At 41.1% G+C, this 27,998-nt stretch overlaps 4 protein-coding genes across 11 annotated transcripts; 3 read left to right on the top strand and 1 right to left on the bottom strand.

Moving 5' to 3' along the window:
• The first annotated feature begins 1,443 nt into the window (after positions 1–1,443).
• Positions 1,444–8,482, top strand: TMED2 (transmembrane p24 trafficking protein 2). The gene is made up of 4 exons (XM_075167817.1): positions 1,444–1,806; positions 3,214–3,406; positions 5,808–5,915; positions 6,980–8,482. Exons 1-4 carry the CDS (start codon positions 1,519–1,521, stop codon positions 7,102–7,104), a joined length of 714 nt encoding a protein of 237 aa, XP_075023918.1. The 5' UTR covers positions 1,444–1,518; the 3' UTR covers positions 7,105–8,482.
• A 399-nt stretch (positions 8,483–8,881) lies between these two features.
• On the top strand, positions 8,882–21,538 carry DDX55 (DEAD-box helicase 55). Of its 2 annotated transcripts, XM_075167828.1 has the most exons (15): positions 8,882–9,038; positions 9,403–9,453; positions 9,542–9,628; positions 10,220–10,311; positions 10,423–10,485; positions 11,196–11,345; positions 11,824–12,013; positions 12,601–12,683; positions 13,076–13,207; positions 14,272–14,364; positions 15,038–15,152; positions 15,861–16,029; positions 16,390–16,682; positions 17,159–17,575; positions 21,454–21,538. In XM_075167828.1, the coding sequence occupies exons 1-14, from the start codon at positions 8,931–8,933 to the stop codon at positions 17,324–17,326; spliced, it is 1,794 nt and encodes a 597-aa protein (XP_075023929.1). In that variant the 5' UTR covers positions 8,882–8,930; the 3' UTR covers positions 17,327–17,575; positions 21,454–21,538. The 2 variants fall into 2 exon arrangements, with proteins under 2 accessions (XP_075023929.1, XP_075023930.1); XM_075167829.1 differs by lacking the exon at positions 21,454–21,538 and having other exon boundaries at positions 8,905–9,297; positions 17,159–17,376.
• Positions 17,670–22,221, bottom strand: EIF2B1 (eukaryotic translation initiation factor 2B subunit alpha). 2 transcript variants are annotated; one of them, XM_075167838.1, is made up of 9 exons: positions 22,133–22,221; positions 21,960–22,061; positions 21,695–21,831; positions 21,496–21,612; positions 20,907–21,019; positions 19,933–20,001; positions 18,836–18,911; positions 18,511–18,636; positions 17,670–18,057 (listed from the first exon to the last, which is right to left on the bottom strand). In XM_075167838.1, the coding sequence occupies exons 1-9, from the start codon at positions 22,143–22,145 to the stop codon at positions 17,902–17,904; spliced, it is 909 nt and encodes a 302-aa protein (XP_075023939.1). In that variant the 5' UTR covers positions 22,146–22,221; the 3' UTR covers positions 17,670–17,901. The 2 variants fall into 2 exon arrangements, with proteins under 2 accessions (XP_075023939.1, XP_075023940.1); XM_075167839.1 differs by lacking the exon at positions 18,836–18,911 and having other exon boundaries at positions 19,933–19,998; positions 20,903–21,019.
• Positions 22,208–27,971, top strand: GTF2H3 (general transcription factor IIH subunit 3). Of its 6 annotated transcripts, XR_012676469.1 has the most exons (14): positions 22,220–22,304; positions 22,691–22,770; positions 23,122–23,231; positions 23,852–24,015; positions 24,268–24,330; positions 24,561–24,599; positions 25,431–25,459; positions 25,545–25,619; positions 25,878–25,931; positions 26,146–26,214; positions 26,341–26,476; positions 26,559–26,595; positions 26,677–26,846; positions 26,980–27,971. XR_012676469.1 is itself a non-coding variant. In XM_075167834.1 (13 exons), the coding sequence occupies exons 1-13, from the start codon at positions 22,295–22,297 to the stop codon at positions 26,744–26,746; spliced, it is 927 nt and encodes a 308-aa protein (XP_075023935.1). In that variant the 5' UTR covers positions 22,208–22,294; the 3' UTR covers positions 26,747–27,971. The 6 variants fall into 6 exon arrangements, 5 of the variants coding, with proteins under 5 accessions (XP_075023935.1, XP_075023937.1, XP_075023933.1 ...); XM_075167834.1 differs by having other exon boundaries at positions 22,208–22,304; positions 24,570–24,599; positions 26,677–27,971; XM_075167836.1 differs by having other exon boundaries at positions 22,208–22,304; positions 23,125–23,231; positions 24,570–24,599; positions 26,677–27,971.
• The last annotated feature ends 27 nt before the right edge of the window (positions 27,972–27,998 follow it).

The following is a 27,998-nucleotide window of genomic DNA, read 5'->3' on the forward strand; positions in this document are numbered from 1 at the left end:
GATATTCAATTGCCTGACTGATAATAATAATCGATGATATCCTGTGAAAACATATCTACATATAGCTCATGAAATTTATTGCCAAAATTGAACACCGCAGGATATTGCACAAAGTTCCAGAGGGAGCATGAGGATGAATAATGGTGTAGTCATCCTTTCCTGGCAAAGACTGCTTACAAAAGTGCGAAAAGGAGTAGCAGTATGAGCAGAACATTTGGAGAACACTCTGGAGTACCTCAGGGGAACAAATACGCTGTGAAATCATCGTTTTGTCTGAGTTAGAGATGAGAAAAAGAGTTCATGCCACCAGGATTTGGTATTAAATGAGTTCCAACTGTTATGTACAAATGCACGTAGAGGAAAAAAGTAATAATTTAGAGAACATGCTAGTGACAATTCTAAAACTACTTTGAGATAGATGAAAAACCAGCACAGCAGTTTCTGCTACGGAAAGCAGTAGATTCAAGGTTGGCTTGATCCAAACTCATTGAAAACAGTGGAAGTTTTCAGTGACTCGGCAGAAGAGGTCCCTTATCCAGTCACGGACGTGACCTGCAACTCCTCAAGCTGATGCTTCTCTTGTCGAAAGCTTTCCCTTCCACACGTGTCCATGCCCTGAGCCTGCACTAGCGCAGCCCGCTCTGCTAGCTCAAAACTGGCACCTTGGGCGAGACGAGCAGAATGTAGTTACATAAATCAAGAATTTGTATTACATTTGTCATACAATTGTAGATAGATGCAACGTCTCAGTATTACCAGGAGTACAATAACTGATGCTTACTTAGCAAACCCAAGCACATAAACATTTCACTAGAAAGCCAGATTGTGCTTTAGTCTTTAAATCTTCTCCAGATAACAAAACAGCTAGTCATGAAAACAGACTTCCTTAAGCTCAAGCATGCCCTTCTGTATTTCTGACTGGAAGTTTTAATTGAAAATTAGCATTTAAGCATGGCCATGCAAGGAACGGCTTTTTATACACAGTTCTTGGGTGATGCAGAAGCCTGCCGTGTATCTTGACCGTGTTTTCTTGCGTGCAGTGAACAGCCCACAAGCTGGGCTTCCCCGTTACTTTCTTGACCGTTAGCTGCTCCCCAAATCTCTACCTTGCTGTAGCGAGTTTGGGTTCCCCGGGCTTCAGCAGCAGCTTCGACCCCGCAGGACTGCGGTGACAGCCGCCCTCCCGCCCGCCCAAATCCCCTCAGGCGCCGCCAGCCAGCCTCCCGCGCTCCCGCTGCCACTCCCCCTATTGCCGGGCCACGCCCCCTCAGCTGCTCACCCAATGCCGTTCCGCGCGCCGCTCTTTCTGACAGGACAGATCTCCCCGCCTCGTTCTGATTGGGTCCTCGCCGCCGCGGCTCTGCCCCCTCCTCCGTGCTCATTGGTTTCTCCCGAGTACGGGCCCCGCCTCCTGCGCCGCGCGGTCCCTGCTTCAGGGTTTAGGCGGTCCCTTTCCGAATAGTCCCTTAATGGCCACCGTAGCACAGGCCGTACGTGGCAGTGGGGCTGTGTCGGCCTATGAGCGGCGGCCCCGTGCCCCGGAAGGGGCGTGGCGCGAGCCGGAAGTCCCCCCTCCCCTTTTCCTGCTGGCCCGCGGCTCGGTGCCCCCTCCCGCTGGGCTCCGCCATGTCGCCGGTGCGGGCGGTGCTGGCGCTGCTGGCCGCCCTGGCGGCCCCGGCTGCCGCCTACTTCGTCAGCATCGACGCGCACGCTGAGGAGTGCTTCCTGGAGCGGGTGCCGTCCGGCACGAAGATGGGGCTCATCTTCGAGGTGGCGGAGGGGGGCTTCCTGGACATCGACGTGGAGGTGAGGCGGGACGGCGCCGCGGCGGGCTGACCTTGGGCCACGGGTTCCACGCTGAGGGGAGGGCTGCTGGGCCCTGTCCCGCCGCCGCAGGGCTGCCCCAGGCCCGGGCCCTGCGCGCTCGTCCCCCGCCGCGTGGGAGGGTGGGGAGGCCGAGGCGGCTCGGGGCAGCGCCCGGGAGGGCAGCGGTGGCGGTGCCCTGTGGGGACAAACACCAGCTTGAGGGTGGTTTGAACCGTCCGTGAAGTTTGGGACGCGTCCCACGTCCCTGCTGGGCACAAGGGCTCTCTGCCCGGCGGGGTCGGGCCTCGCTTGGTGGCGTGGGCGGTGTCGGAGGGGACGAGGTGCCTCTTCTGGGGGTTACGCTTTCTGAGGCTGCTGTTGCTGCAGAAGGCAGTCCGCCTGTTTTCAGAGCTGTTCTCTTGAGATTTTCTTCGTTACCCTGTTTCGTTACTCTGCATACTCTGCTCGGTACGGTCTCGTCACAATAAACCGTTTGGCGGGAAGAACGAACAGGATTACTTGTTACAAAAACACGTTGCTTCTTCTGAGAGCAGCGTGTTTCCCCTTGAATCAAAAGGTGTGGCTTTAATCAGGTTGATTGCCGTCTTGAAAGTTGTAGGTAAGTCCTTTTCTTCAATGAGACGTCAAATCAGTAGGAGAATAGTAAATAAAAATTCCTTTCATCTTGGTGAAGAGCGGATAGTTGTTTGTTTGGGATAGCTTAAACATGAGAGAGTTGTTGCTGAGAGCAAATATAGTTGTTTAAAATTACACATCGCTCCAATAGAGGACAGCGTCAGGAGCTGTGAAATCCCATTCAGATGTCACTAACGGCAGCTCAGCAGCAGAGTTCGGTGGCCTGGCGGGATGGAAGCCTTACGGTCCCAGTGACCCTGAGCGCTCAGTACTCAGGCCCTTCGTCCATTTGAAGTGATAGCTGCAACAACACACAACTATATGTCTAGAGTAGCATTGACATATGGGAGAATGTCTTTTTTTCCTTTTTGTTTTCCTTCAGACATCACAGGTAAGGTTTCCTCTGCAGTTGTTAATTTGGCTAACAGCCAGGGCTGTAGATAGCTTATGGTTTACTTGTTCTTGAATGTTTCTTATCTTGGCTATGGAAGGCTAGTAATCTTGGCCAGTAAGAGAGGCTTTTGTATAACTTTCTTTACCAATAATGTTTTTTTTTTTTTTTTAAAAAAAAAAGATTTCTGTGCAGAAAAATGCATCGCTGCCTTTGAGTTGTGGGAGGGAAAGTATGAAGAATGCCAAACCAGTCAGATTACAGACAGCATTGCTAATTCTGACTGGATAACTTCAGAATATGCATGCAATGCTGTAATGCTGTATTTAAAACCACTGTATTTTAAGTAAAATATGTGATACTTTGTTTTCCCCATCCAGATTACAGGGCCTGATAATAAAGGAATTTATAAAGGCGATCGAGAGTCCAGTGGAAAGTACACGTTTGCCGCCCACATGGATGGAACTTACAAGTTTTGCTTTAGCAACAGAATGTCCACCATGACTCCCAAGATAGTGATGTTCACTATTGATATCGGGGAAGCTCCAAAGGGGCAAGACATGGAGACAGAAGGTGAGGAAGACTCCTGGAAAGAAATTAGCTCCGGCTCGGGAGCTTTTCCTTACATGCACGACTTCTGAACTTGAGTAGGATTCTCAGAATTCCTGTTTCTTCAGGCTGTCTAGTTAGCTGTTCTCTTGCACAGCTAAAATGGATATGGATGTTTTTAGACCTCATTACACGATTTAATGCAAAATCACCAGAGAGTCACTTGGCCATCTGCAGAAACTAATTCTTTCATCTTTTAGTCTTTTCATCAGTTTCATTCTCTGATTTCTAGTTTGCTCAGCAGTATGTAGACTACTACATGCATTAGTTGAGCTCTTTGATAAATGTGCTAATATAAAAATTTTCTCTTAGCCGTGTAAATTACTGTTTTATCTGCAGCCTTTTGTTCTGTACGTGTGTTCATCTCTTACACTTTTCTCTAGGTGGTGGAGATACCTGGGATGGTATGTGTACTGCTTTTTGAAAGCTCATTAGCATCTTGTCTCTTGCATATGTTTATTCACTAACAGCTAACGTTTGCTTTTTCTCTGTAACATTTGTTTGTAGCATGAGAATGTCTTTTTAATAAACTACATAAAAGGTCTGATTCTGAGCAATGCTGAGCACCTGCAAGCTTTCATCGAGAGGTTTATATACTTAGCAGCTCTTGGGATCAGGTCCTTGAACTGTCTGTGACAGTTCGTCTTCAGGTGGTTATTTATGGCTAACAGAAGACTTAATCAGGAATTTTAGCTGAAATTTAGTCAGGAATTAAAACACTGAACATCCAAGAACCTTGGATGCTTTAGATGGTGTTTGCTTTTTGTTGCTAAAGTGGGTGTTGAATAATCAAGGCCTTTTGGAAGCAATAAGCTTCTTTTAGGTTATTAATTCTCAGTAATGTTACAAGGGGAAAAACTTCAAACTTGTCATTTGCTGTAAAAGAAATGAATGAATGTATTGGGTAACAAGTTATAAAGTCTTATTTAGAAATTACTAACTGTAGCTAGAAAGGCAATAAATTCTTGTTTTCTATTTTAGCAAGTAAATAACTGTGTGCATTGAGTGCTTGATATCACTTGAAAAGTAACAAATTCCTAACTTTTTTTTTTAAAGACTCAGTTAAATCTTTTATTGAGTCTGAATATATCTGTTGTAAAGAATATTAGTGCAGCTTTAAATTTTTAAGGCAAACACTTTTTTTTGAGTGTATTTTTTTTGGAGTGGGTTTAAACAATCCCTGCAACTGTAATTTCTTCTCTTACTAATAAACTGCACTTATTGCAATGACCAGTTGGCCATGAAAATAAGAATTTACAATATTAGCAAAGTGAATGTGGTTTACACAACTATGTAAGATTTTAATTGTAACTTGTATGAGTGTTTTTCTCTGGTCCTCTTTTTGACTGTTCCCCATGAGGTGTGTATTTTGGAATAGCTTTATTTTCAGATTGCGATCTGAAACACTTAATTTGTAAATAGAAACGTAATAAGGTAGCTTCAAAGTCAAGTACGTCCCTACAATAGAAAATGTGTTGGGTTTTGTGACTTTTTTTGAGAGCTGATTGCCCAGGGCGTGTCTGTGGAATGATATCTTGAACTTCTCTTGGTGCTAGAAAACTTTGAAATTACTTGCGTAATTTATAAATTTGTAAGCGGACAGTTCTTTGAGCATGAATGTATTTAAAAGAACCTGTGATTGACAGTCAGATCACTAAATCTTGGATCTCTGATCCTTCCATTTGCTGAACTATCTCAAGCTAGTTTTCTGTTATTGTTGGTTTGGTATTTTCCTCCTCTTCTGCTTTCACGACATACCAGAACCTGAAGCCAGTTCCTGCCCTCTGCCAGGCCTCTTTGGCATTGTTTCTGCTGAATGCTGTGCTTCAGCTAAACTGGAAGATCATAAGATGTGATATGTTGCTTCAGAAAGTGATCTCGTTTTGCCAGCATCATGATCTTAAGCTACATTCTCGGTCGTTCTATTTTTGCAAGCTTAACAACTAGGAAAAGCTGTAATGTTAAGATAATTTGCTTGGAATATATTGGACGATATTGGCAAAATAGATACTAGCGTGTGGTATTGATCTCATGTGTTCTTACATCCTGTTTTCTGGGAAAGTATGCCCATATTGGAAATAAGTGGTCTGTACTGACTCTAAATTGCGTGTCTTCTGCCTTCTAGTCGGATGTGGAGAAAGATGTTTTCCCACTTATTAAATACCAGAGAGACGTGTTAGGAAAAGTGGCACCGTGAAAACTAAACTTTACTTTGCTGTAAGGATAGTAAGTTTTCAGCTGTACAGACTGCGTTTTTCAGAACTACTTCTGCGACAGGAAATGAAGTATAACTGTTCATAAATTTTAACAAATTGTTTTCTGAATCAATAACAGACTTTCTGATGCTTTTGAAATTATTCCACAGCTCATCAGAACAAGCTAGAAGAGATGATTAATGAGTTAGCAGTGGCCATGACGGCTGTAAAGCATGAACAGGAGTACATGGAAGTTCGTGAAAGAATACATAGAGCAAGTATGTGTCTTTGACTCAAATGCCTCTCCCCTCTCAAATGAACTTACAAAATGTGATTTAAAATACAAGTCCATGAAAGCTTTTCCAAGTTACTAAAAAAAAAATAATTTAGAACAAGTTCTGAAGGACCTGCCTATACAATAAAGAACGTAGTTGATGCTTGCAATCTTCTTTAAATTGGGTCACCTCTCATGTAATGAAGATTGTTTTGCAGAATAATCTTTGCTTAATTGGTGTGAATTCTGTAGTTCTTTGAATGGCATATTCATGAAGATACCAGTAATGATACGGTTCCCAGGGACAGACTTTGGTTGAACTGTTACTTCATCCTTGAAGTGAGTGTGGCTTAATAATTGAGCCAAAGTCTTTTTAAAATATTTTGTTGAAATATAGCAGAACTACTATTATTTGCAAGTAGAGAATATGCTTAACCCTCCAGTCATTCCAGAAACCCTCAGTTTCTGAAATACAGCTTTAAAATATGACTGAGAGTGCTAAGTGGTACATTGTGGGAAGCCTGGTGAGAATAAAGGGCAAATATTTTTAATGTGAAAATACTACATTATGTTAAAGCACTGGCCCCTCAACTTTCTGAACTTATGGATATCTCCAGTTTTATGACTTTTGTTGCTAATGGTCCGATTTAAGAAAATGTTGAATTTTTAGTACCAAAGATGATGAACCTTTAGAGATTAGAAATTGCCCACTTGACTTTGAGACCATAATACGCAACTGTTACTTGAAAAAGTGGCTTCTGTGTGGCAGTTAGAAGCTTCTGTCTGGCCCCTTTGAAGGTGGGCAGAATAGAGACAGATGCTGCAGTGTATGTCCAAAGTTGAGGTTAAAACATCTGCTGGCGTAGCACAGTTCAAGCTGTACAGAAAAATACCCCCCCTCAGCTCTCAGATCTCACTCTAGGACTGCAGAGTTCCTCTGAGATATTTGTAATGACATGATACAAATATCAGTGGTTTATGTGCAGTTCTTCAATTCCAATGACAAAATATGTTTTAAGTTTGTTTTAAATGCTTTGTTACTTACTATTTTTTTTTTTCCCCCAACAGTTAATGACAACACAAACAGCAGAGTGGTTCTTTGGTCATTCTTTGAAGCTCTTGTATTAGTTGCCATGACACTGGGACAAATCTACTATCTGAAGAGGTTTTTTGAAGTCCGAAGGGTTGTTTAAGAGTACTTTTCTGGTCCCGGATTTCAGTTCACTGTCTACCAAACATCCTGGTCACAAAAAAAAGTCATTTAGTTTCTGAACCCTCTTTACTGAACTGTAAAACTTATTGCTTATGTTCCTTCCTAGTTAAAAATGAATTGTTTTTATATATCTTCTGTAGCAAAAGCTGTGCTGAAATCTTGTCACTTAATTGGCATAATTTTTTTCACTTAAATCTGCCTAGTCTGTATGCTAAGCGAGGTCCAAGCAAGCTACAAATGCTGTAATTCAACTGTAGTAACAAGCAATGTTGATGTCTTTTCTAACTTTTTCCCTGTTTTCGTCCTTGCAGTTCTATCTAGGGGAACGGTACAAGTCCCTAACATGACTGTTTGCATTTTTGACATCTTGAACCCTGCAGTACGTGTTACGAAATCAAAATAATCCTTTCTTCACTTACATAAACTGCCAAGGAGGAATGATTGGAACTTTATTCTGATAACGAGTAGAAGACAGCTGACAACTTCCAATCTAGTATTGATACCTAGTTGCTGTTTAAAAGGAAGTCTTCGGTAACTACCCTAATTACATCAACTTACTCCCAAAGTTCTTTTAAATTAAATAGTTGATATGAAAATACATTTTCTCCTCTCATTACCGAATGTTCATCGTATGGTTTTTAGTCTTTCACAGGTTTTATATCGAAGCCAATTGTGTGCAGTGTCTTGGCAAACAATAGTTAACCCTTTGGTTTTTGCAGGTCCAAAGCTCAGAGTGCTGGCGCTATTGCGGAATGCATTAGTGTTCAGGAAATCTGGATTCCTGATGCCAAAGGGTTAATGATTCTGGGGGTTTATTGCGATGCTATGCAGCCCTTGTATTTAAGTTAAGTGGCAGTCTCTGCCATTATCTGATCATAATTAGCATAATGCTAAATACTGGTGTGTTTTCTTTTTCAGGCACATGTAGATTTGTTTTTGTATAAAGTTACTTTCCTCGGTATCTGATGATTGGTTTAAAAATTAAAGAAGCGTCTGATGTGGGTGCTGAGCCAGGATTATGTTGTGACTGATGTATATTAGTTGTAATCATTTTTGGGGTGGGGTGGGGTCTTTTCCAGGGGGGAGCCTCTACAAGTAACACACAACAGTTTTGTACAATTAATTTAAAATTTGTTACAGGTTTTCATGTTCCAGGTAAAGTTTTTTCAACCTTGGGCAAACACTTGCAGCAGTTCTTCAGAAAGGTGGCTGTTACACCTTATTGCGACTGTTGTGTGCCAATATTTTTGTGTAAAACACTTAAAATTGAATTATAAGATGTACATTTAAAAATTGCTTGTGAATCTAAATATGATCCAGGTTCGATAAATAAACAAATTCTTTAAAAAAAAAAAAAAGTAGCTTTGTATTTTTTTTTTCTTTGATGCTTTAAGGAAGTACAGTTTAACACTCAAGGCTTTTTCATAAGGTATCTCTTATGATATCAGGAATTCATCTAAACGCATCCCACTCTTTGGGCAGGTAGAAGTTGTTGCAGGTAATTCTAAACCTACAGCTTTGCTACTCAACTCCGGGCAGTTGGGTGTCACAGTGCCTCTGTGTGACCTGCAGAAGTACTTACTATGATAGGCCGCTTGCCACAAAAATACGATTTTTGTTGCTGTGGCCCAAGGGTGGTGTTTACGTCCGAGTTTTCTCATCGGGGCAGGGACCCGCAGGGTCTGGCCGGAGGAGGCGGAACCAAGGTGCTGCGGTGCGTGTTTCCGCGCGGCCCTGGCGAGGCCGGACCGCGGGGCGGTGGGGGGCGGTTGCGGGCGGCGGACACGGCCGAGGCGCCCGTCAAAGATGGAGGCGGTGACTGAGGGGAGCTGGGAGTCGCTGCCCGTGGCGCTGAGTCCGGGCGTGCTGCAGGCGCTTCGGGAGCTCGGCTTCGCCCGCATGACCCCGGTGCAGGTGAGGGGGCGCTCCCCGCCGGCCCCAGGCTCGCGGCAGTGCCGGGGAAGAAGCGGCGGGGAGGCAGGGCCTGAGGAAGGAGGGTGCGGGCGGTGTCAGCAGCGCCGGGGCCAGCCCGTGCTGCTCTGGGGACGAGCTGTGCGGGCGGTGACAGTGGGCTCGGTCACAGCCCGGAGGCCGCAGGTCAGAGCAGGCAATGGATTCTATGCCAGCGAGGGAGGTCGCCGCCCTTGACTTTCCGGTCACTGGCTCTGCTTAGGTAATGTTTACAGAGGGCTTTGATGTCCCTTGGGGGGATTTAGCCTCTGTGAGATTTACTTCCCCGTAGCCAATCCAACTGTTCATGTGATGTTTCTCTTTTCAGTCTGCAACCATTCCACTCTTCATGAATAACAAAGATGTTGCCGCAGAAGCGGTGAGTGCTTTTTCTTGGTCGAGTTCATTGCTTTTCTTGGTTTGTCTCTGGAGCTGAGGGAGGGTTGACTCTGTTTCCCTTCTCACAGGTAACAGGCAGTGGCAAAACCTTAGGATTTGTAATTCCCATACTGGAAATTCTTCTCAGACGGGAAGAAAAATTAAAGAAAATGCAGGTAAGATTAAGTTATTCAGTTCTGAGTATGTTTTTATGATGTGCCAATAAGATTTGACGACTTCAGGAAAAGTATCAATAAGGAAAGTTGCATACACATAAAGTGACTGTGTGCTCAGCTCTTTGGTATAGCAGTAACAATAAACTGTTTAAAACTTGAAAATAAATATCAGGGTGCTTTTTTTGCACTTAGATACAGCTTTTTATTTGACATGATCAAAACAGGTTTCTGAGCTGTTAGAAAAGTGTCGTAAAATACCAAATACGATGATGTACTGCAAACAAGAGTCTTTGTATGCTTTTTAGCATCCATTGACTTTGAATACATTGTAGCATACAGAGAACTTGCGCTGCTATTTGCTGTTAAATATCATTATTAGATACTGCCCTTTGAGCAGAGATATTTTGCACATTGGTATAATACTTCTTTCATAGATATTTTCTGTTATTTTGTATACTTTGTTGTATTTCTATGGAAATGTTTTGTCTAAAACTAGGAGCATAAACATGGCTCAAAAAAAGGGAGAATTTTGCCCAAATCTTTCTTCTAGACTGTTATTTTCCATAAATTCATTTTGTTTTTCATGTGCAGGTTGGAGCTATAATTATCACACCAACGAGAGAATTAGCTATTCAAATTGATGAGGTGCTATCGCATTTCACAAAACACTTCCCCAGGTTTAGGTGAGTGAACTTCAGGCTTGTCATGACCATAGTTCCTTTTCCTTTGGACTTCTGTCATTTGTAAACTAGCAAAACTTAAAGATGACCTAAATCTTTCTGTTATTGTTTTAGTCAGATTCTTTTGATTGGTGGTAGGAATCCCATGGAAGATGTTGAAAAGTTTAAAGAGCACGGGTGAGTTGATTGTCAATGATTTTTATCAATGCCTTGCAGCTGTGGTTTTCTCCTTGTCTGTAGGGTTTTCAAATTAGGGCTTTGGTCCTGCTGGTGCTAAAATTTGATGGTACTGCATGAGTATGTTAGGGTGTACGCTGAGGAAATTGTGGATTCTTTTCCTTGAGTGAGATACGCCATAATGAGACAATAGGGAAGGATCATATGTGAAATTAGTACCATTTACATGCTGTTTGGGTGAAGAACAGTGTGCATCATGGTAAGCTGAAAACTGTCTTCACTGAATATTTCAGTTCCTTCTTTCTGTTGTACTAGCAGTGGGTTCTAGTGAGATTGAGACCGTGCTGATGAATAATTTTCTGAAACTGTTTGGTGTTGATAGCGATGATGAAGTTTTGAAGCAATCATATTTGCCACTGGCTTTTGCACAGAGGTAGAATATTTATTCTAGCTGATAGTTGTTGGTTATATTCTAAACTTTTATTACCACAAATGGCGTGCTGTCACCTGAGCGTTTTTTCTCCCATTGACATAGTGTCTGAAAGGCACTGAAATACGAATACAGTTAGAAGTGACAAAATGAAATTGCTTTATTGAAGAATGCAGTCAACTTGAGTGCAGGTTTGTGCTGTGATAATTATGTTAACAGCACCCCCAAACTCCTTACCTTGCATGGTTACAAAATTGCTGTGTGTCTTGTTTGCCAACAGTGGGAACATCATTGTAGCTACACCAGGCCGCTTGGAGGATCTGTTCAGAAGAAAAGCAGATGGGCTGGATCTAGCAAGTTGTGTGAAGTCTCTTGATGTGTTGGTATTAGATGAAGCAGACAGACTTCTAGATATGGGCTTTGAAGCAAGGTATTTAAGTAATAAATTCTAGTAATACCTATGAATTTTTAAATGAGTTCATATATGATAGATGTGAACGAGCATGGACTACAATGGCCTCTAAAGTTAGATTTGCTCTGTTTTGTTCTTTTACCTCTCTTTGCTCTGTAGACTATATAAAGCGATTGCTAAGAGGGGAAGAGAATTGGGAAAAGTGGATCCTTGATGAATACAGAGTTTACAATTTCTTCTTTTTTAATGTGTGTTAGCACATGCTGTATTAATGCTTGATTAAATATCATTTACGCACTGGAATGGCTTAAAACACTTTAACAAATAAGCTTTGATGTCCCTTTTCTCTTAAAGATAAGATAATTAGCTCAATAGAAGGTACTAATACTTGCCACTCTGTAATAAAAGCTACTTTGTTTATAAACTCTTACTTCCAGTGATTAAGCTTCTGAGGGAAGTCTTGGGACAGTTATGTTTTACATGTGCTTACTTGCAGTTTAAACACCATTCTGGACTTTTTGCCCAAGCAGAGACGGACAGGTCTGTTCTCAGCAACTCAAACTCAAGAGGTGGAGAACCTGGTGAGAGCAGGACTCCGGAATCCTGTCCGCATCTCGGTGAAAGAGAAGGGAGTGGCAGCAAGCAACACACAGAAAACTCCGACGCGCCTGGAGAACTATTATATGGTGCGAACCTCTGTGCTTTGCGATAGTTTCTTGTTTCCTCTCCTTTTTCCCTGGTTCCATCAATAAGTTTTTAAATCTTGGCCAGTTATGATCACATTAATAGCGGAACCAGAAGTCTCAAAGACATAAAGCTTTTGCAGGTTCTCCAAAGACCAGTAACCAAGCTAAGGAGAAAGATCTAAATTAGCAACCCTGTTGTTCCCTGCTCTGTGAGTTTTGTTTGGCTGGCCAGGAGTTGTAATCCCAAACTAGCCGCGGCGCTGTGGCTCCTTGACCTGCTTATAGTGAGTGGGTATGGGAGGAGACTTTGGCGATTTCAGAGAGGTGGCTGAGGGAAACCTGAGATACTAATGTGGGAGAGAGATTGTGGCTGGGGATGAGAAGACTGGGAATTTAAGTATTTATTTTTACTTAAAACAAGATGCATAAAAGAGTAATATTCCACACAATGAACTGTGGTACAAATGATCAGTATTAACAAGTTATGACTTTAGGTGTCTATCAGTGCACAATGAGTGGAAGAAACTGGCGGATCACTTTGTATCAAGTCCATTTTCTTACCTTTTTTTTTCTTTTGCCTTGCACAGATATGCAAAGCAGATGAAAAATTTAATCAGTTGGTGCATTTTCTTCGACAGCACAAACAGGAGAAGCATCTAGTCTTTTTCAGGTAATTCCATTTGGGTTTCATTGTGAAAATAGCGCGGTGTTCCATTACCTATATTCCAAAACAGTGCCCTGTGTTGACAAGGGCACAACTATTTTAAAAGTGATTCGTTTTAATAGCTTTTTTGTAGAACAGGGTGCATAAAAAGAGATGGATCATTGCTTCTTGTCAGGATTGTGTTGAACTTTATTAAGCAAAACGTACATTTTCTATGCATTTTTGAAGAAAGGCATTATAGATGATTATATGTTAATTATAAAAATGATGTACATATTTTAAGTAAAAATAGGCAATAGTGTATATTTTTGAAAGGTCTCAGACCACTCTAGCTTGACTGTCTAACCCAGATGAAAAATGAAGCATAATCTTTTGCTTTCATGTTTTTATCACAACAGCACGTGTGCCTGTGTGGAATACTATGGGAAGGCTTTGGAATCCTTAATTAAACAAGTGAAAATAATGAGCATTCATGGAAAAATGAAACACAAACGTAACAAGATTTTTACTGAGTTTCGGAAGCTCCCAGGGTAAGAACATATGAATAGGCTAAGCCAGCCAAAAGTAAAAATAGTAAGGGATATGTAGTTTTGTCTGACAATATTATTCTGCCACTTAAGTGCAGAAGAGTGACGTTGCGCTGAGAAGGATGCTGCTTCTGAGTGTATTTATAACAACACAAACTACGCTTAAGTACTCAAAGTATGATCACAAACAAAGTGAAAATGTGACTGGAGCATGTCCAGCCTAATTTAGATAATCCGTGTGGCAGCGTGGAAGGTGCAGGGACTGGATTTAGGATATCCTGCAGCCCGGGACCCTCTAAAGTTTGCGGTGTGGGCTGGCCAAACATACGCACTTTGAAGCCCATCGTAACTGCTGCTATCTGTGCTACTATTTTAACTGGACACACTGTACTGTCAGCTGCTACAACCACACGTTAGCCTTGCTGTATAAACATACCATCAGTAGGGAACTGGTAGTGAAAATAACTTTTTCCTGATCGGTAACCAGAGTGGAAACCCAGGATACTATTTTATTAGATATGAACAAGAATATGGCAGCATGATGCTGTAATTTACTTGCAGAAAAGTATTCTTTGACAGCTTTGCAGGATGTTGTTATGAGACTCTTGCCTCGTTAGCTGTCATTTTTTATTGCATGGGACCTGAGTTTTAGCATTTTATATTATAAGAAAAATAATTACCAGCAGACTGGAAGAACAACTGTTTAAAATAGCATGCTGAAATTGTCAGTCTCTGAAGTCTTTTATGAAAATATTTATAGCATTACGTTCAGCTGTGGTGGATGCAATGGTGATTTAAAAATAGAACTTGTAATAGGGAATTGATTTTTTTTCTTAGTGATATGTTGGCTGTAATATAAATGCCATTCCTTTTCATAATGTTATGTAGAACTTTAGTTGGTGAAAGCTGCAACGACCTTATAATATTTGGTCTCTTTTCAGAAAACAAATGTTTTAAAACGTTTTGTTCCTTGTTCTCCAATGTAGATGCAGAATACACAGCTGGGGGGGGAGACTGGCTCTTCTCAAATGACAGTCTAATGAAAATACGCTTTTTCTTCTTTGTAGTGGCATTTTAGTTTGCACTGATGTGATGGCTCGTGGCATAGACATTCCAGAAGTACACTGGGTTTTACAGTATGACCCACCTAGCAGTGCAAGGTACAACTTCGGATCTTAAGAACATTTATTCTACTTGTGGTCATGTTACTGTATTGTTCAGATATAAATTGGGAACACACAATTGTGGAAAACACGTTTAATCGCTGCCTGGAAGTTAGTCTGAGTGAACACACAAAATAATGCGTGAACAAGGGAGGTTGAAACACTGCAATTTTTGTTGTAACTGCCGTGAATTGAAATGACTTTGTGTTGTATGTGCGTAAGTCAAATGGGTGCTCGCCACTTATATTTGTGTGAAGAGGCACTCTGGTGTAAGTTATGTATGAGAATATCAAAGAAATGACGAGAGGTGAGACGCTAGGGTGAATGAGAACAGAGATGAGAGCAGGGACAGAGCTCTTCAAGGAACGGTACACTGAAAGCTGACATGAAAGGCGCTTTTCCATGTATTTTAACTTCTGTTGTTGTAATTCTCCCTACAACTTGCTTAAACTTCACCCCCAAAACAGATATCCCTTGTTTTAGCATAGTCCTAACAATTGAGTGGGACTGCTACACGTCTCTTGAATTGCATTTTACTAATTCCAGTTCAAAAGTATATAGCACTCTGTATTTTCCATTCCACCAGATTTGCTCTTTTGCTGTCTGTCTAGTACTTTAAAATCAGACTGGGCATCTCCTGTTAAGTTAGCGCCGTGTTGTGTCGTTTCAGTGCCTTTGTGCATCGGTGTGGTCGAACGGCACGGATCGGCAATGTAGGCAGTGCACTTGTATTTTTGCTTCCCATGGAAGAATCGTACATTAACTTTCTCTCAATCAACCAAAAGGTTAGTAGACTTTCATGCTACCCCAAAGCATGAAGGAGCAAGGGGACAGGCTTCCTGATAGAGTTGTGAAATCGGAATTTGTAGAACTTCAGGTGATGCGCATAGGTAATGTTTTAGCAGAGGTGCACAATTAAAAAAAGACGAGCCGCTTATTAATCACCAAATGCAACTATCTGTTAGAACACAGTTGCTCCCAGTGTTATCTGCTGAGTTTGTAATAGAAGTATGTGATGCATTGAGTAAGGAAAGGCTTTTCATTTCTAAGGCTGTGTAGATTGAGCATTTCCCAAAGGGCAGCGCTGGCTTACGCTCCTACCCCCAGCCCTGCCACCACCATTTATACTCTGCACCCTCTGTCCTATTTATTTTTAACTCTGATCATCTCCCGTGCCTGGTCCTGTGTTTGTGGGATTAATTGTATAAATTCTCTAGGGGCCTGCTAATGAGAATGTAGCTTGGTGAGGCATGAGATGAAGATGTTGCCTCTCTCAAGCTGCAGTGTGCAAACTCTTCTGCTGGGTAGGGCAGCTGTGTGGGCGGCTGAACGGTGAACTAGCGCGTTGAAATGACCAAGTAGAAGGGGGAAAGGGGCTTAAAGCTGGCCGAAGATTAACTGGGGAAGAAGTGCATGTTTGAAGTTTCACAGTGCATTTTAAATCATTCGGCTGAACTTTTCCTTTGGTTGGGTATTTCTTTTCTGGTTTTCAGTGCCCCATGCAGGAAATGAAACCACAGACAAACGTGTTAGATCTTCTTCCGAAACTGAAGTCTATGGCCCTAGCTGACAGGGCAGTGTTTGAGAAGGGGATGAAAGCATTTGTGTCTTATGTCCAGGCTTATGCCAAACATGAATGTAACCTGATCTTCCGAATAAAAGGTAATTCCCAGCAGGGGTTGGTATCTTTTACTGTTCCTTTCAGAAGACAGTATTTGGTTTGGCAAAAAACATAGTGTGATTGTCCACAAGCTTCAACTACTGATTCCTGTTCTCAAAGTTACTTTCTGCCGCATCAGATTCTGACAAAACTCCTATTTTTTCAAGCAACTTGTTTCTCATCATTTTCAAGAGAAAACATTTAATTAGTAAGTTTGACCAAAACCGACATAAGCATAAATAAAAATGACTTAGCATTGTTATTAGTATTAAGTATAGTAAGGTAATGTTCTTCTCTGTGCCTTAAGTTAAACTAACTTTTTATCCAGCAGGAAACTGACTTTATAATCTTTATTTTAACAGATCTGGATTTTGCTAGCCTTGCCAAAGGTTTTGCATTGTTAAAAATGCCAAAGATGCCTGAACTAAGAGGAAAATGTTTTCCAGACTTTACTCCAGTCACTGTTAATACAGACTCCATTTCATTTAAGGATAAAAATAGAGAAAAACAGAGACAAAAGCTATTAGAACAACAAAGAAAAGAAAGACAGGAAAATGGAGGGAAAAAGAAATTCATAAAGAACAAAGCCTGGTCAAAGCAGAAAGCCAAGAGGGAGAAGAAAAAGAAAATAACAGCTAAAAGGAAGCGTGAAGAGGTAAACTGTGCCCATTCTATTAAACTGCATGTGATTACTGAAGCATAGGTACATACTTTCAAATGGCAGAGAGCCATGGGATTTTAGTTTGATGGAACTGACGACTGTAAATTAACTTTTTAGGACCTTGACAGGCAAAGCTTATAGAGAAGCTTTTTAAAGCCAAACACTAAAACAACTTCTCAGCACTGTGATGCTAGTCAATACCGCTGCCAGCATAGGTAGCATAGATTTTTATTTCTCAGAGGTGCAGCAGTATGGCATGATGTACTTGATTTTTTTTTTTCTCTTTGCTTTTTTCAGTTGTCAACAAGTGTAACTGAGAGTTGGATAGTTTCCTAGGTAGAAATCGAGTATTATTTCCTGCTTGGAAACTCCTGGCAAAATCTGAATTGTAAACTTCTGTTGTGTTCAGCTGTATAGAATGAAAGCCTTTTGGTGTTGTGTCTAACTTGTTATTTTTCAACTGTCAACAGGGCTCTGATATTGAAGATGAGGATATGGAAGAGTTGCTGAATGATACAAGACTCTTGAAAAGATTAAAAAAAGGAAAAATTAGTGAAGAAGAGTTTGAGAAGAGACTAACAGGCAGCCAGAGTAGACTCAAAGCTGAAACTGTTGCTGACTTAGAGTCTGAAGGTTGACAGTTACTCTAACCACACTTTTACATTGAAATACCACCTATTGCAATAAAACTGTATTTTAATAACAAAATAATGATGCAGAGAACAGAATCGATCTAATTTCTTCATAAAGAGACCTCGCATCCATAAGGACATGCAAACAAGCCTGCAGTTAAGAACAAAGCTAAAAGCACTGCTCTTGTATGGCGTGGCAGGAGCTGCAGATTTCCATTAGCAGCCTTGTGCATTTTTTCATTTTGTTTTTTTCAGGTATGTACCATAGGTCAGTAACTAACGGCGTACCTCAAAATGAGTTTGAATACACCGTAAGGTATTTTATTGTACAGTATCAAAATACTCCACCCATCTTTAAAATAATTTATTTTATTTTAGGTCTTTAGAAGCTGTAGTAACTTTTGGATTTTTTTTAACAGTGGTCCATCCATACATAATGTTCTGCTTTAAGGCTGATAATTACATTAATCCTTATAATGTCGTCTCCTTACCACGTCCATATAGCTTATATCATCTTCCAAGTTCTTACAACTGTGATAGTCATTGAAGAAGATGACACATCCTGTACACTGAGTCCTCTGTTACAGATAGAGTTTAATAAGTTCGTCACTGACAGCTGATGGAGTTAACACACCAAGGTCTGTAAACAGTAACGTAATTAGTGATGGTGATGTGTAGTCAATCCAGGGATGCTCCTCCGTTAGATTCTGACTTGTTTTCAGAGTGTCTGCTTTGTACTAGAAGGAAGCGGAGACCATTAGTTATTACACAACTGCAAGTTAAAACCTCTTTTGGGCAAGAGCGGTACTATAGTCTCAAGCAGATGTTTGTGGTAAAACTGAAGGAAGTCAATTGCTTTAAAATGAGACATTGGCTGGTGCCACCTTGGTGTCAGCCGTTTTATCTTCTGTATAAAGTACAATTTGTACTTCTGAACTGTATTGATTTAACTGTTTCTTGCCCTCAGCTGCTCCTGTGCCCCAAAGGAACCACTTTAGGAACTAAATGTTAGTAGTATTCTAAATTATGGCTGTTTGACATGTGACTGTAACATGGAGCAACTCCGTATTATGTAAAGTAAGCTAGAGTAGAGAGATCCAGATAAATGAAGACATGCTTAGATGAAAATTATTCATAGACATGTAAGGGTTCATCTTAGCTGTCTAAGGAGTAATTTGAATGTCTCTTACCTTAAACTTATCTGGGACGTCCTGCTGATTTAGAGGGAAAAGTCTTACAAACTTGAAACTTTCTGCTACCACATAAAATGGCTTATTCTGAGCTTTGGCACACACAGCAATTTGATTAGTGCCAATCTGTGGAGACAGACAGAAAACAACACGCAGACTCAGTGCTAGTGTGACATGATATTGCCCAGTTTTCAATAATAAATAGACTTTTACTGGATAACATCCAAATAGAAAAGATTTTTCAGAATTTTTGAATTTTTCAAAGAAACCAAACTTTAAAAGTCTAGAGTTTACAGAATGATGTAATAAACTCACTACCTATTACCTTGTTAATAATGCCTCCGCTTTCAACTACACCTTCAGCACCAACTAACACCAGGTCCACTTTCTCCATAATGTAGCTGTTCAAAGGGGGAAAAAAATCCAAGTCTTACTGGGTAATATGACAAATGACTCACTGAACAGAACAGAAATTAGTAATTCAAAGTGTCTTTCACTTTTCTGAACTAGTTTCATCTACCTATATAAGTCCACATGCTATTACACATCCTTGGAGTGAGTTTTCATCTGCTTCCCCAGCAGGAATATTAAGTAACTGTATCTTCTCCAGCCATACGTGACCTTGGCAATTGTATAAATGCTGGAAGAAGTTGAAATCTGACTAGGAATGATACTCAGTTACAGGAACACGGGTGTCTGTGATAAGATACTACCTACACAGTGAAGTGTAACTGCACCGTGATAACCTTGGCCAAATACATAGGATGCTCCTCATCTAATCCCCCTTTCTTTACATCCCTCCAATGTGTTTTGTTAATTGAAAATACAGATCTAAAAAGAAAACCATCAACTAAGTGGTTTGAATAGACTTAAGGTGTTAAACAGAACTTGTAGACTTGTCCACTCAAGCCACCATCTTCCCTAGGTTAGAGGTGCCTTGGTAAGCAGACTGGTACGTATTCTCTTGGAGGCAGTCTCTCGGGCATTTTGCACTTACGCAAGAATTGAGGTTCAGGTTTATTATAGTTTTTTCTCATGTTTTGGACTTCTACTAAGCAGCGGTAATTTAGCAAATAGCTTCAGAAATCCCAAAATGACAACATGTATGCAAATTAGTAAAAAAACGTAGTCTTTTTGCGTAGCATCTCAGTTTTTTGGGTTTTTTTTGCAGGTATCCCCAAGTTCTTCACTTAGGTCTGATTCCATTTTTCATTCTAACATGCAAACATCAAATACTTGTTTTGTAGCAGGCGTATTCTCCTAATTGTGCACCTGAAGGTGTGACTTGTTTAGCTTGTTTGATGACTATGACAAACTAAGTAACAACCTCCGTAGTTTGAACAAGCTTCTAGGAAACTTACATATAACATTATCAAAATAAAATTGTGATGAACAATATTAAGATTTAATGATCAGACTTACCCAACTGCAGCATCCAGAATCACAGTCACAGGAATGTTCAGCTTCCTCAAGGCTTTTGCCATTTTTTGCCTATTAAAAAAACATATTTGAAGTTTAAAAGTCTTTTCTTTAAAGACAATGCTAGAAAAATATTGTCTGAAAGACTGAATCCCGTGACTGCCCATGTTCCTTTGCCTGTAGTTTTGGTTTATGATGTACCCTCTAATAGAAAGTAAGTTCTTGTGTAGAAATGGAAACAAACAGATTACAACAAACCCAACAAAAGTAAAGTCAGTTTGTTTTAGCAGTCAGGAACTACAGCTACAGGAAGATGAGTCAGTGAGCTATTATTAAAATGAGAGAATACCTAAGCTGTCTCAGCTTTTCCATCAGCAGGGTGTAAGAAACAAGAAATAAAGGATGGGGTGCACTGCTAGAAGTTATTTCAGTGAAGCTGGAAATCGGTACGTACTTGACATCCTTGATTCTAGTGAAAGACGGTAACATGTATTATCCAGTATGTAGGATTTATTACTTCACTTACACAACAGTGTATGCTCTGAAGAGGGAAAGCTCGCTCTCTTGCTATAATAATAGAGTTTATTTGGCATCTTGAATGTTGTTAGTTAAATGTTTTACTTTGCTATGCTTAATATAATACCCATTATTTTAGCCTACTTTTGAAACAGACAACTAGAAATCAATTGTCTCCCATTTCCCCAGGAAAATCTAGGTTGCCTGTTACTGACTGAAAGTTTGTAAACCTTTGAGGAAAACCTAGGTAACACCGTTATTAGAATATTTAGTATTGAAAATTACTTGCTAATATCGGGTTTTTTTTTTACTTGTCCAGAATAACGTGATATTATTAGTGACCGTTACCATTTAAAATGCTGCAAACAAGCCTAGCAGCTTTTCTTAAGGTATGACAGATTTGATGCTAGCTGTAACTTACCCTGTTAACCAAGATAAAACACAAATTAATGAGTACTTGCCCTGCTTGATCTGGCTGTGATTCAGTAACGTAAACACTGAATCGCTTCTTTGACTCAACAGCTGCTTCTAACACTCTGAGGACCACCCTTGAGTAGGCATGTGTCAATATTCGCTGTCAAAAAAAAAAAAATCAGACATTACTTTTTGCTGAGCTTTGGGAAACCTTTACTTTTGTTAAAGGTGTCACGGCTTTTACTTCATACAGCTGTCCATTGACGTTAAATAATAATGTACGTCACTTCTATTCCACAAATCATAGGATAGCTGGAATTTATGTGGCCCGCCGTGATGCGGGCGAGGGGTGATGATCTAGAACTTTAAATGGAAACTTGAAGTTGTGACTCCTCAGCACCTCTTAGAAGTAGACCACAAGTTGGATTGCATGGAAACTGAAGTGTGTGTGTGTGGGGGAGATGAGTCATAAAAAATAAAGCGATGGGTGGTAGTACGCCTATGTACTTGCAGAAGCCACCATCAGACAACGCTGTCGTGAATGTTAATAAACTTCACTCCCCTCCCCTTCTGTTCTTCCATTACTGCAAGCAGCAGAGCAACAGAACAAGAGTGACACTGCCTCGGCCTACTTACAGCACCATCTCTGATGAAAGGATGACACAGCTTGGCGATTTTGTTCCTCGAGAGAGAGACTTTCCTCAGGAAGATCTCCCCGCGCTCGATCATGATTTCCTTGCACTTTGAGTAGTCCTGGAAAACGCAGCGATGTCGGCTGTGAGGCCGGAGGGTCCCCCAGCAGGCACCAGGCCGAGCAGGGGGCTGCCGCCCTTACCGAGTACTCCAGGGAGGTGAGGCTGATGAAGCGCAGGAAGAGCTCCCCGCCGGAGGAGACGGCTACCGAGGAGTCCACCCGAGACAGGGTGTTGATGGCGGCCAGCAGGCTGCTCCTCAGGCCCTGGATGGTCTCCCCTGCCGGGAGGCAGAGATGCACGGTCAGGGCAGGGCTAGGCCTCACCCACACGGGCCTCGCCGCGGGGAGACCCGGGGCAGAGTGGGGACCCCGCCCCGCCCGGGGCTGAGGAGGGACCCGGCCCCACCTCGGTCCTGCTTGAGGAAGCCCAGCAGCGCGCGGATGGCGGCCACGGCCGAGGCGACGTCGGGGTCGTCCCTCAGCTGCGCCCTGAAGGTCTCGATCAAGTCTGCAAGGCAACGGGGCGCGTCAGCCTCCGCCCGCCGCTGCTCCGCGCCGCCCGTCCCCCGCTCGCCTTACCGTCAGTGCTCATGGCCGCTCCGCTCCCCGCCCGGCCGCCACACCGCCCGCCTCACCTGGGTGTGACGCCGTTGGCGTGACGCGACTCGTCTGGATGACGTAGTGCCGCGCCTTGGCGTCATCTCCAGGCGCCGGGAGCAGCTGGCACCTCCGGCCGGCGTTATGAGCGCGGGTGAGGCGGCGGGGTCTCGGCGAGCGCTGCGCGGAGTGGGAGCAGGCGGCAGGGCCGGGCCCCAGCTTGCCTCAGCTCTCGGGCGGGCCGGGCCGGGCTGCGGCTCCGCCGGCGTCCGGGTTCCTTCGGGAGAAGGCAGAGCTGGAGACCGAGAGCGGGGCGCCGGGGCGCGGCGTTATCGCCCCTGCGCCTCCTCAGTGAAGCTCCGCCAGCCCCGTGGGGCAGCCCGCGCTGCTCCGTGGCGCCCGGCCGGCAGCGTCCCCGTGTTACCGCCGCGGGCTCGGCTCGGCCCGGCTCCGGCTCCTGCGGCCCGGGGACCGTCAGTCGCTGCTGCTCGGCGTTTGCACGGAGCTCGGAGTGACGCTGCTGTGTTGTCGCTTTTTCAGATGATGAGCTGAGCCTGCTGGTCATCGTCATTGACACCAACCCTATCTGGTGGGGAAAGAAGGCGCTAGGAGAAGCTGAGGTACGTCTTCTGGGGGTTGGTACTGCTGATAGTGACTTCTGAGGGAAATAGTTGGGGTTTTTTTCAATATTAGTAAGTAGCCGACCAATGGGATTAGTCTTGGGTTTCTGAACTATGCTAACATTGTCTGCTAAGACAGATATAATGGATATTAGAATACTCTTTCAAAAATAGCTACTCAGAGTTGAGTATTTGTCAAAGCTTTTTTCCTAGATGCTTCCTATGAAGAAAAGAAGCTCCTTCTGCGTTTTCAAATTCAAGTTCTTTTAACTGCAGTTATTTGAAAGATGTCTTCTAAATTACTTAACTCTTAATGTTATTGTACTATATCTACTTACTTCTTTTTTTCAGCAGTTCACCCTATCAAAATGCATTGATGCAGCGATGGTACTGGGAAATTCGCACTTATTTATGAATCGTACCAACAGACTTGCTGTAATAGCAAGTCACACGCAAGAAAGGTATAGTTGCTTCTTAACAGTGTAAAGGTTTAAAGTGTACTTTCCTCTATTTGTCTCCTGATTTTCTTGTTGAATTGAAGCATATAATTGAAACCAGGTTTAAAATGCATAACACATCACTGTCTTAAAACCAGAAATTAACTAAATTTGTGTAGGAAGGAAATAATCTGACTTAGTGCCTTACGCAAAGCAACAAAAAGGCTTATAAGACAGAAGGGAGGTTTAAACAGAATTTTACTTAAAAGTATATGGAGAGAGGGAGAGAGAGGATGGTAGAGATGTGGCAAGCAGGACAATGCAAGCGGCAGAAGTTTCCTGTTTAGTGGGTATTTTTCGCCAGATATTTGTGAGTCTCAGGATCTACCCCAAAGTGCAGGCATGGTATCTATTTGCTAATTCTCTTGAGGGGTATCTTGAAAGGGGGGAGGAGAATGTGGGTTTTACTCCATTCTGGGTTTGAAGATTGCCTGTCTTAGGTAGTCTCTTCAATGTCTAAAGTATTAAAATTATTTGAAATTATCCTTCAGAGTATTGCTGTCTACAGCTGATTAGTTTATGGCATTTTTTTTCTTAAAAGGTTGAAGACAAAACATGAATACTTTGTTCTTTCTCTGTTTCAGCCGTTTCTTGTACCCCGGGAAGCGTTGGGCTTTTGCAGATCTCTTTGGAGATGGTGGTAGTTCCATGGAATCTAATTGCTCTGGCAGCAAGGATGGAAAATATGAATTGTTAACAACAATAAATGATGCAATTGCAGAAGAGATTAAAGACCTCATGACAAAAAGTAAGGAAAAGAAAATTCGAGGCTTAATATGCAGAATTGCAAAACACTTGGACTCTCAAAGAGTTGTAGGAGTTTATTTTGATCATGTGAATTTTAATATGTGTAAAGTAGATGAGTTTATTATGCTTGACACATCAGGCCTCTGCATTAATACTATTTGCCAAAGATAAAACTTACAGTATTTGGTATGGTCAGGTTCAGCAACTGTTTTTATACGTAAAAGTAACTTTTGCAACTTTTCTTGTATTGCAGCTGACATGAGGGGCCAGCAAACAGAAACTCTGTTAGCAGGATCACTTGCTAAAGCACTTTGTTGTATCCTTTTGATCACAGAATCTTCAAAGGCTTTATGTATTTTTAAGACTGTTTCTTATAATATTAATTAAGTTTTACTATTCCTCTTCTGTGATCATACTCAAAACTGAAACGTTTGCCTGATAATTGTGGGTCATGCTTATTAAAATGTGTGTTGGCTAAGGTGGTAAATACATGGTACGGATACTGGAGTTATTTCCAAGAATAGAATGTAGATTCCTTAACGTCAGCTAATGTAGATATCAACAAGATGAGCAAAGAGGTAAAAGGTAATGCCTCTGCTCCTGTTTTGAGTACTTACACGAATATTTGAATCAGAATAGCAGATATAAATGCATATGTACATACAAACAAATACCCATATGTTTTGACACACCCGCATTTCCAAAATTGGTAATAATAGGTACAGGTTTATCCCGATCATTTGAAGTTGCCCAGTTTAAACTAAGTCTGGGTGACGATTAGAAGTAAATGACTTGATCATTAGTCCACATTCTTATTCTGATTTTCTGTTGCGTGCAAGTAAGATGAGTAAAACGGTAACTGGAATCTCTTTAGAACAACTGGAGGTTGAGAGGAACTTTTTGAAAGTCACAGGATGCACAAATCCTCTTCCAAGGGGACCACCTGCAGAGCTGTGATGATAGTTGAATTTCTTGCACAGTTTTGGCCTTCCTCTTGTGACTTTACACTATTTGTGCAAATAGTGTTGCAAGGAGCATATTGGACTAGAATCAGCTGTACATTTCAGATTACTTTAATCAATGAGAAATACCATATAACTTGAAACATGAGAACATGTTTCAACCAGTGAGTTGGTAATGAACAGCTTTGAACATTTCTTTCCTGATCAACATCTAACTGCTTTTGGACCATAAATGAAATGGGTCTGCTTTCATAACAAGTCTGAATTAGTCCACAGATGCTTGTCACTGGGACTGTAAAACAGTTTCATATACATATTTTAACTGAGATGTTGGATCTAACATTTTGGATGTTAGATATCTAACTGAGATGTTAGATGCTACAGAATTAAACGGGCAAACTACAGGCGGTAGAAATAATGTGCTCATGAATTTATTTTTCTTTTTAATACTTAGCCAATCAAGAAATGAAATCAAGGATTTTGGTAAGTATTTCTGCTGTCAGTTTTCTTTTAGTCCTGAAATCCAATGATATTATGTAGGCTAACAAGTTTGAATTGTTTTATTTAGGTCATAAAAGCAGCAGAAGACAGTGCATTGCAATATATGAATTTCATGAATGTGATCTTCGCAGCACAGAAACAGGTGAAGCTGGCATTTTTTTCATATACATTGTCTTTTATTAGTGTGCAAAGATAACAAAATTGTTCATTTCTCTTATGATTATGTTCTGCTCAAGTGAAAGAGCTACCCTATGGCTGTGGTGGTCCTGCAGCTGTAAAAGCATGTGCACTTATATGTGGAGTGCATTTATAGTGGAAACAGGTCGTGACAGAAACACTGATAAGGCTACATTGGTCCTAGCTGAATTTGTTTTTCATGTGTTTCATCTCTTTCTTGCAGAATATTTTGATTGATGCCTGTGTCTTGGACTCTGATTCAGGTCTTCTACAACAGGTACAGACTTCCTATTCTTATTTGCTGTTTACATTTATTTGTGGATACTTGATGCTAGATAGTTTGACATATTCTCAAGCTCTATTCTTTCCTTTGTTTCAAGAGTGGATGTGGAAATATGTTAGTGGATCTGACAGTTCCAACATGCAGGCCTTGTGCAGTATGTGTTAATCTCATAAAACATAACATTCTGATCATGCTCTCTGCTTTCCAGGCTTGTGACATTACAGGTGGCATATATTTGAAAGTGCCCCACATGCCATCCCTTCTGCAGTATTTGTTGGTAAGTCATTTAAAAAACACTTCAGTATTTTTCCTGTGTCAGATGTGAAATCTTACTGACTTCATTGACAAGGCAATACAGCAGTACCATTCCAGTTTGCAAAATATTTTGTCTCTGTTCATGCAGTGGGTATTTCTCCCTGATCAAGAGCAAAGATCACAGCTTGTCCTTCCACCTCCTATTCACGTTGACTACAGAGCTGCATGCTTCTGTCATCGAAATCTTATTGAAATTGGTTACGTGTGCTCTGTGTGCTTGTCAAGTAAGTTTATAAACATTTAAGAGTCTGATTTCTTACATTCAAATGAACTGTTTTAGTGAAAGCCAATTCTTTTATTTTCCAGTATTCTGCAACTTCAGTCCTATTTGTAGTACATGCGAGTAAGTGTTTCTTTTTGTTTCAGGGGTGGGTGTGGAAATATGTTCAGTGTATCTGACAGTTCCTTTTTTATGTTGTTTCAGGACTGCTTTCAAAATATCATTGCCACCTGTCATGAAAGCTAAGAAGAAGAAATTAAAGTTAGCTGTGTAACAACATTATGTAAATACATCATTACCTCCTCCAGTAATTCCATGAAATGGAATATACGTGAGAAATTGATGGCACTTTTTATTGGATATGAAAGAGAACTGTAAGCAGTGTTACTACTTGTTTCTTAAGGGATAAATATTTAAATTTTATGTTTTCTACACAGCCCTTTAAGTAACAAATCACTGTATTACCATGTAACCTATGCTGTTTTAAATACTAATTCTTAATTCCAGAAGTTACAGCCTGTTAAGAGACAGACCTTGTGAAGTAGAAGGTATTATGGCCACTGCAAAGTTTCACACTTCCAAGTTATTTTCAAAGACAAGAAAGCTCTGATTCTTTTGGTATGTTGGTGTAAAGGTAAGAATGACCATTTCTGATGTGTAGGATCAGAACCTTAGCATTGTGTTTATTCAGGGACCTCAACTTCTTGCTAGCTTTTGCTAGCAATTTTTGGACTGAAACAGCATCAATTTCAAAAATAAATGATCCAACATTTTCAAGATGGCTTAGAACCCACCTTTTTTTAAAATTTTTTTTTTAAGGTGCCAATTCCTCTGCATGTGCACTTACGTGTATTCATATTCCTTGGACTATACTGTCTTTGTGGTATTTCTTTCTCAATTGGATATCTTTTCATTCATCAATAAAAAGGCCCCCCTTTGTTTAAAATAACTTCAATAAATGCAAACTAGCTGGTTTGTCTTTAAGGTTGTATTTTGAAACTGGAAAACAAAAAAAATAATTCTATGTAATATGACAGCAGGCGCACTTTTTTTTTTAGTATGTGGTATTACATCTGGCATTTGACAAGTAAGAAGGAAGACTTTTGGATTGGTGTTTTTTATGTCAGAACATAAGGGTATGCCGTGTACTTCTGAACATGGCTTTGGTTTAAAAAAAAAAACAAAAAAAAATCTCCCACTATAAAAGGTAACTGTATAATTTGGTGTTTTTACCTATTGCTAGTAACTGATGTTCTCCTGAAACGAATACAGAGAGTAATTGTTTCCTACATAGAAAAAGACAATTTTTGTTTTCCAAGGTGTATACACGAATTTCTGTCATGTTTTGATACTTGCATCAGATTTTTGTCAATGTAACAGTTGCAGTAAGCACCAGTCTTTTACTGGCTTGTTTGATTGCCAAAAGCCATTTTGTTTGAAGGCTGTATTTATAATTTACTCTGTATAAAACATTTGTAATAAAACCTTTTTCAAATGTGGTTAGATATTGCTATAATAACAGGTAT

Source organism: Calonectris borealis, chromosome 18, assembly GCF_964195595.1.
Source record: "Calonectris borealis chromosome 18, bCalBor7.hap1.2, whole genome shotgun sequence".
Classification (NCBI taxonomy): domain Eukaryota; kingdom Metazoa; phylum Chordata; class Aves; order Procellariiformes; family Procellariidae; genus Calonectris; species Calonectris borealis.

Bases quoted from the DNA above. Each gene is read 5' to 3' on its own strand.
- TMED2 (XM_075167817.1), top strand. From the start codon at position 1,519: ATGAGCGGCGGCCCCGTGCCCCGGAAGGGGCGTGGCGCGAGCCGGAAG. The intron at 1,807-3,213 runs GTGAGGCGGGAC...TTCCCCATCCAG, and splicing joins TCCTGGACATCGACGTGGAG to ATTACAGGGCCTGATAATAA. The intron at 5,916-6,979 runs GTATGTGTCTTT...TTCCCCCAACAG, and splicing joins TGAAAGAATACATAGAGCAA to TTAATGACAACACAAACAGC.
- DDX55 (XM_075167828.1), top strand. From the start codon at position 8,931: ATGGAGGCGGTGACTGAGGGGAGCTGGGAGTCGCTGCCCGTGGCGCTG. The intron at 10,312-10,422 runs GTGAGTGAACTT...TTATTGTTTTAG, and splicing joins AAACACTTCCCCAGGTTTAG to TCAGATTCTTTTGATTGGTG. The intron at 12,684-13,075 runs GTAATTCCATTT...TTATCACAACAG, and splicing joins AAGCATCTAGTCTTTTTCAG to CACGTGTGCCTGTGTGGAAT.
- EIF2B1 (XM_075167838.1), bottom strand. The intron at 21,832-21,959 runs GTGGGGCCGGGT...GCCTCCCGGCAG, and splicing joins CTTCCTCAAGCAGGACCGAG to GGGAGACCATCCAGGGCCTG. The intron at 20,002-20,906 runs GCAAGTACTCAT...TTTTTTTAATAG, and splicing joins TCACAGCCAGATCAAGCAGG to GCAAAAAATGGCAAAAGCCT.
- GTF2H3 (XM_075167832.1), top strand. The intron at 22,771-23,121 runs GTACGTCTTCTG...TCTTTTTTTCAG, and splicing joins AGGCGCTAGGAGAAGCTGAG to CAGTTCACCCTATCAAAATG. The intron at 24,600-25,430 runs GTAATGCCTCTG...TTTAATACTTAG, and splicing joins GATGAGCAAAGAGGTAAAAG to CCAATCAAGAAATGAAATCA.